The 7,542-nt window shown below is 44.2% G+C and overlaps 1 protein-coding gene across 1 annotated transcript in view; it reads right to left on the reverse strand.

The window, feature by feature from the left end:
- Window positions 1-7,542, reverse strand: part of Xdh (xanthine dehydrogenase) — a 99,807-nt gene that overhangs the window by 15,715 nt on the left and 76,550 nt on the right. The window contains exons 25-30 of the mRNA XM_021217665.2: window positions 6,596-6,715; window positions 5,678-5,774; window positions 4,334-4,458; window positions 3,346-3,479; window positions 2,867-2,954; window positions 2,677-2,763 (exon numbers count right to left, since the gene is read on the reverse strand). Coding sequence (XP_021073324.1) covers window positions 2,677-2,763; window positions 2,867-2,954; window positions 3,346-3,479; window positions 4,334-4,458; window positions 5,678-5,774; window positions 6,596-6,715 — 651 coding nt within the window. The remainder of the gene's footprint in view (window positions 1-2,676; window positions 2,764-2,866; window positions 2,955-3,345; window positions 3,480-4,333; window positions 4,459-5,677; window positions 5,775-6,595; window positions 6,716-7,542) is intronic.

Raw genomic sequence — 7,542 nt, forward strand, 5'->3', positions numbered from 1 at the left:
GAGAGAGAGAGAGAGAGAGAGAGAGAGAGAGAGAGAGAATGTTCTAAGTCGACAGTGATACCACATATACTAAAAGAAAGAAAAGTGGCAGAAACACTATAGTCCTCGGGAATCAAGAAAAGGTGTAGTGGGGCTGGTGAGATGGCTCAGTGGTTAATAGAGCACCGACTATTCTTCCGAAGGTCCTGAGTTCAAATCCCAGCTACTACATGGTGGCTCACAACCATCCGTAATGAGATCTGATACCCTCTTCTGGTGTGTCTGAAGACAGCTACAATGTACTTAGATATAATAATAAATAAATCTTTAAAAAGAAAAAAAGAAAAAGAAAGAAAAAGAAATGGAGGCACAGAAAACCTCACTGAGTTTTTTTTTTAAAAAAAAAAAAAAGAAAGAAAAAGAAAAAGAAAAAGAAAAGGTGTGGTAAGGAGTTCTAGGGTTTAAAGGTTTAAAGTGTTTGTTATGCTTCTAGATCTCAAACCTTTGTGAAAATCAAGTGATCTAAAAATGTCAATGCTTATAGAGACTAAAAAGGATCACCCCCTTAAATCCTGTTCTTTCTATCTGAAAGGTCAATAAAAGGTAGCCTAGCAAAGGTCTTAGACATTAACTATTATACTCAAACTGAATGCCACATACACACTCATAGACACACACACTCACAGACACACCCACCCACATACATACACACACACACACACACACACACACACACACACACATATACTCATTCACAGGAGTTGTGACCCCATTCCTATACCCACATCTGCAAAATCTCATCAGAAACCTATGCTTCCATTTTCATGAGGCTCCAATGGGGAGCCCCAACACCCATTGGGATGGTATCAGAAAAAGTCAGGTATGGATCTAAGACTCACCACTGGCTACCAGTAGCCATTTATAAAGCCCTACCCACACCCTAAATAAAGCCATTGCAAAGCACATAAGACCCCAGACTTTGATGCTCACTTAGCAGAAGACCTCTTACTTACTTTCCTTCTGGATGGTGACAAGGGTCTAATTAAGAACCAAGGCCTTTACCATATCCCTGCTGTTCAGTAGCTAGTCAGACTTTAGCAGGCTTGGAGCCACAGCGACTGTATGTTCATGATTACAATATCCTATGCTTCCTTGACCTCTAACTCAGAACACATAACTTTCTCTCTTGCTCTTCCCCTCTCCTTCCCCCCAGTAGGATCTGGATACAGTTATTTGAATAAGAATGGCCTCTATAGGTTCGTATATTTGAACATTTAATCATGAGGAAATGGCACTACTTGGGAGGGATTGAGAGGTGTGGCCTTACTGGAGTAGGTGTGGCCTTGTTGGATGAAGTGCGTCACTGGGGGTGGGCTTTGAGGTTTCAAAGATAATAATAAATCAGTACAAATAAAAGACAGAGATTAACAGAATACATTTAGAAATATGACATGACTACATGTCTCTGAAATTTTCATTTCAATAATAATAATATAGGTGGATTGAAAGCAAAAGTTTAGAAAATATAGCATGTAAATATTAAACAAATGGTACAAAAAAACGATTTTTAGTAACATTAGATAAAGGAAAATTGTGAACAAAACATTATAAGAGAGAGATTATATAATGATAAAATGTCAGTTTCCCCAAAGATGTAGCATACTCATTGGTTTGATCTCAAACAACAGAGAGGAAAAACACATGAACTAACAATTACAAGAGCTCAAAAAAGAACAGATGAAAGAACAGGAACCTGCACTTACAGTCGGGGGTTCCTGTGCCCCTTTCTCAAGATACAGAGATACAAGACTAAAAATTAGGAAGAAGGTGGGAGAACTCAGCACAAACCAAAAGCAGCTACTGGACATCATAAGCAGTGTCCAGTACTCTACTTATGGGAGAAAGAAAGAAAAGTCCTCCCTAAAGATACATTAGCCCCTCGAACTGTAAAAGGAGAAATGTCCACGATGTACATTATTGAACACAACTGAATCTCATCAGAGGATGCCTCTGTGCCGAGATGGGATGCACTGCAACCTAACTGGGTCCCAAACTCCCTGAGTACACTTTACTTTGTAGCTCTGTGTCACGCAGTCCCAATCATCGCCAACAGGTAGGCAGCTAAGAGATCAAACCGTGTTCAAGTTAAGCAAGTGTCAAGCCGTACAGAGCTGCCATTTCTATACGCCACTTCCGTTTCCTGTCTACAGATGCCACCTGGCCACATTCTGTCCACAAATGCCCCCTGGCCACCTCTCTGAGCCTCTGTTTTGAGGTGACTGGTTTGTAAAGTGTTCTTTGCTCATTTAAGCTCCCTGAGCTTAATTTTTTTGCAAAGTTTTTATTTTATAAGCAAATATTACATCTTTTTGTCTTGTCCATGAGCACGTACATGCATGCACACACATACACACAGATATGTGTACACACACACACACACACACACACACACACACACACACCTGGAGATGTATATGTAATAGGGCTAGCATGGCAAATATCTTGAACAGAAAGGACGAGTTTCTAATCATAGATATAATATGAACATTCTCTGCTTAGAGATTGTCCAAGGACAGGAAGCTGAAAGTGAGAAGTTGGTTACGTGGCTATACAGAAATAATCAGCAGGGAAGTCCATAGACTGTGCAGCATACCCTTGGCCTTCCAGTCACTCCTAGGTTAGGTAGACCCTACTTACACTCTGAGAGAGATCCGCGGTGTTCCCACCATTGCTGAAGTGAGCCACCTCCAGTGCCACTATAGTCCCAGTCTTCATGAAGCCGACCTGATGAAAGGAGAGTCATTCTCAATAACACCCATGTCTGTCTATCCGTCCTGGTCCATCCCACCCACGTATCCTACCCGAGTAGACAGGAAAGATCAAGAACCTTGTATTTAGCCAGGAAGGGATGTCTGCCACCAGTTATCAGCATGTCCTCGTCGCGGTCCAGCATGCAACGTATGGGGCGGCCTGTCCTGGGGCAGCGGGGGATCAAGGAGGTTAGAAACCTGTAAGTCTCCTGCAGCCTAAGCCCCGTGTGTCTCAGGATGCTAAACAGTACGGAGGTTTGTTTTCCATCTATGCACTGAGCTTTGCAATGGTGGTGCTGTGCTGAAGAACATGGGGAATGCCAGGCTGTGAGCTCTCACCTCACTCCTAGGGAGCTTAAGCCAGTTAGGGGGGGAAATGCCACAAACACAATGTACAAAGAAGCTGCTGAGGGTATCCCCGCCCTTATGTCCAAGGGTTTGAAACAAAGAAAACCAAGAAATCCAAGTAGAGACAATTACTTTCAACAAGGGGAGACTAAAAGACCATCGTGACCAACTGGCATTGTGGCAGGAAAGGGGGGGCCTAGAAACTCACTTGTATGCAGCCAAGGCCACTGCCGTGGACACCAGAGTGCTCCGGGTCTCCTTCCCTCCAAAGCCTCCACCCATTCTTTTCACGCGGACTACAATTCTGTTTTCTGGAACCCCCAACATCTTTGCAACAAAGCTCTATACAATAGAGAAAAATAAAAAATAAACTTGCGTTGACAAATCCTCTGGACCTTTTCAAGGCCTGACCTCAACCTGTCCAACATGCCTGGGCCTAAGCACTACTATAAATTCTGAAACTTCTGAAGTGAACATCTTCCTCACCTCCCAGTGGTGGCTGGTGCCAGGAGCCAGCACTCACTGGTCACCACCGAGTGAATTCAGGCAACTCGGATATTTCTTTTTCTACCAGAAGGGCAAGATAACAGCGTACATTCGGAGAAAAAAAAATCATCTCCCTTGGCAAGGACTTCTAGGTTAGAATGGTAAGAGTAGATACCAAAAATCCTGGCAACCAATATCGTGTTCCAGTTAATACATGTACACATAGTATCGTATTGATAGTGCATGTGCAATATCATATACAGATAGCGGTATCTGCTAAGTTAGTGGTCCCTATGGTTATCACTTGGTCCCATACTTGATTTTAAACAATGAGATATTTGGGCAGGATATGCCTTGTTATATGTTGGCCACATAGCATCAGAATTATAAAAGTGAAGACTCCCTAGGTTCTAGTGCGAATCCTAAAATGCATCTGATTGATGAAATGACACTAGCAGGCTCCACCTTACTAGGTAAAGTTAAGTGGCAAGTTCAATGCCGCTGGTGGTGAATAGGCTCTGATTCCAAGACTAATACTCGGGTCCCTTTTAGAATCTATATCTAGTATCTACCTCTTCCTGTTTCCTATTCTGTCCGACCTGGTCCACTAGGAGCTCTCCTGTTACTCTCTGCCAGCTCTCTGTCACTCTGTCACTCTCCGTCACTCTCTGTCACTCTCTGTCACTCTCCTGTCACTGCCTTGAGCTGACCTGGGTTTTCATGGTGTTCTGTGTGCTCACGAAGAGCTCCATCTCGCCCGCCTCGCCTTTCGGCACAGCAATGGAGCAGTGGGTCTCCAGATAGAAGTGCTCCTGGCCACCAATATATAATTCTCCTGGGGAAGCAATGAGAGACCCCCGATGAGCCCAGATCTGTACAGGGATATGCCTTCTGTGGTGGCTAATCTTGACTGTCAACTTGACACATCTGGGAACGTCAACTGAAGAACTGTGTCCATCAGATTGTCTTGTAGACATGACTGTGGGGGGCACTTCCCTCATTGCTAATTGATAGAGGAGATCCTCTCCACACTGTGGGCAGTGCCATTCCTGGGCAGATGGGCCTGGGTTGTATGAAGAAGACAGCTGAGCAAACCAAGGAAAGCATGCCAGCTAGCAGTGTTCCTCCATGTTCAGTTCCTGCTGCCAGGGTCTCGTCCTGGCTTCCCTCAAGAACAGACAGGAACCTGTAATCTGAATAAACGCTTTTCTCTCAAAATGCTACTGAGCAGTGTTTTATTACAGCAACTGAGAAGCGAACCAGTACACTTGCTAAAGGAACTAGTCCACCATGGAACCACCTGTTGTTCGTGGTCACCTTTGGAGACCAACTGAAATGGAAAAGGGTTTTAAAGTCCTAACACTCTGTGAGTTATGTCTGTTCGTCCAATCCTCCTCCCATCATGGTAGCCAGAGTAACAAATACTGAGGCCACTGGGCACCTGGGATTTCTAATATGACCATTGTAAAGTTTTGGACAAGGTTAAAAGAAAGAGAGAGAGATTGGCGAGCATGACTGGAAACATATCTTTCAGAATGGAATCAACCAGTCTTGTTAGAGAACTAGTTAGCCTGCTAGTAACTGAGCAGGGCCAAAGGGTCAAAGTAGGAAGGTATCCCAAGGGGACTGAAGGATAGCCTTGGCCTAGGCAGGAAGCTGTGGGCCTAACTCATGGAGTCAGAGTTCAGGGAGGGTGGGGAGGAGCAGAAGTTCAGATAGTGGTTAAGAACATCTTCATGCATCTGGTGAGAATGGAGAATCTGTCCCAAAGCTGGACGCATCTGTAGCCATCATCCTACCTACACAGCCTTCCAAAGACATAATGTAGGATCATTTGGGTATATCCAGCCCGGAGATGGAAGAATGAAGATTTAAATGGGAGAGGCTCCATCCCTGCTAACTGTCTACAGTTTCATTCCAAACACCAGAGGTTTCTTGCATTAAAAGATGCTGTCAACTCACTTCCCTTCTCTAGGGCTTCCACCATGTGCATCTCTAGAATTTAACTCACAAACCATTGCCCCAGTCCCTTCTGCTGTGCGGCGCCACCATACCTGAGACGACATTGTCAGCTTCAGAAAAGCCTCTCTTGAGGTCTCCTTTCTCGATTTTTACCTCCGGGCCATGAAAGGAGTTGTTCTTTATAGCATCCTGAGGGTCAGAAAGGAAGCCTCAGTACCATGGCTTTCCAGGGAGGGGGGGGGTTCTGACAAGGAAGGGAGAGCCTTTCTAAATGACTACCCCTCCCTCCTCACAGATGTGCCTCCCTGCACTCTGTCATAGCCTAAAGCGCGCTCTACTGGAGCTCAGGGAATCATGTTCCATCCATCTCCTCAGTGCGAGATGGACAGCTCTGAGACTTCTGGAAAAGCAGAGAATCCCACAAGGAGCCACCTGCAGCTGAAATGTGGAGCCCGAAGAGCTCAGCAGAGTCATCAGTGGCTTGAACCCAGGATGGTGAAAGGTAAGACTTCCTGGAGCGTAAACTTTAGGGCTGGAAGGAATTCTAAAATCTACTTAGAGATGATCCTTGTCTTATGATAGCGTTATAGGCCAATAAATCTATCATATTGAAAATACCATATGCTAATGATTCAATGTACCTAACATATGGAGTGAACAACATAGCTTCACCTAGATGAGCTTAAACAAACTCAGAAAACCTATTATTAGCCTACAGTTGGGCAAAAGGATGCAGCACAAAACCTGTTTTCAAATGCAATGTTGGATATAATGTATGATTTGAGAATTGTACTTACAGTGAGAATCTGGGTGTTTACAGACTATGTTTATACACTATGGTTAATCTGAGGAATCAAAATCATATAAACAGAACCCAGGGAAGCTGCAGTCAACTGTAGTGAAATCTCTATGTGCTACTCAAGTTGGAGGGTCTTTCTCCAGGGGATTCAAAGGAATGCCTTGGGTGCAGATGCTCACTCCTTTACAGGAACAGCCCGTTTCTCAGTTACCTGCATTGTGATAATGGCTGGAAGGTCTTCATAGGTGATTTTCACCCCTCTAGCGGCTCTGTGTGCGTGTTCTGGGGTGTCAGCGACCACAGCACCAATGATGTGCCCAACACAAGTAACCTAGGAGCAGAGCCAAGCTGTTAAACACTGTAATGTTCATTGGGAAGCAAATCTGTATGGATATTCTGAAGAAAAGCCAAAGACTGTCCCCACCCTTTGGTTAAAGCACATTTTAGGAATGTTCTCTGGTCTTTCCATTTCCTGACCCAACTAACTGAGACCATGAGCCTCCTCACAAGAACTTAAAATCAGTGTGCCAGGAAGAGGCCATAGAGATCACTGATACCAGAATAAAAAGATTTCAGCTCAATGCCCAATTCTTGTACTTTCAATCTGACGTCTTATTGAGAGGCTACACACAGTACAAACAGTGGCTCTTCATGTCTACCATGAGCCAAACTGGAGACATGGTCATGTTTCTCAGCTTCAGTATCTTTCCACCAGACCACTTTCCACCTCAAAGTCACACTCATGTCTCATAACGTCATCTAGATCAGCAGTTCTCAGCCTGTGGGTAGTGACCCCTTTGGGGGTCCCATATCAGATCTCCTGCATATCAGATATTTATACCATGATTTATAACAGTAGTAAAATTAGTTATGAAGCAGAAATGAAATGTTTATGGCTGGGGATCACCCCAGCACAGGGAACTGTTAGGAAGCATTAGGAAGGTTGAGAAACCTACCCTAGATGCTCCACTGCTACAGATCACAAACAATGCTGGTCAACACATGATAACATCTGTTTTTCAATTTATAGTGCTTGTTTCTTCCTTTTATTAAGCCAGAAACTAACTCTCTCTCTCTCTTTCTCTCTCTCTCTTTCTCTCTCTCTCTCTCTCTCTCTCTCTCTCTCTCTCTCTCTCTCTCTTACCTTTGATCCAGGCA

The sequence above is a fragment of the Mus pahari genome, chromosome 18 (assembly GCF_900095145.1).
Source record: "Mus pahari chromosome 18, PAHARI_EIJ_v1.1, whole genome shotgun sequence".
NCBI lineage: Eukaryota > Metazoa > Chordata > Mammalia > Rodentia > Muridae > Mus > Mus pahari.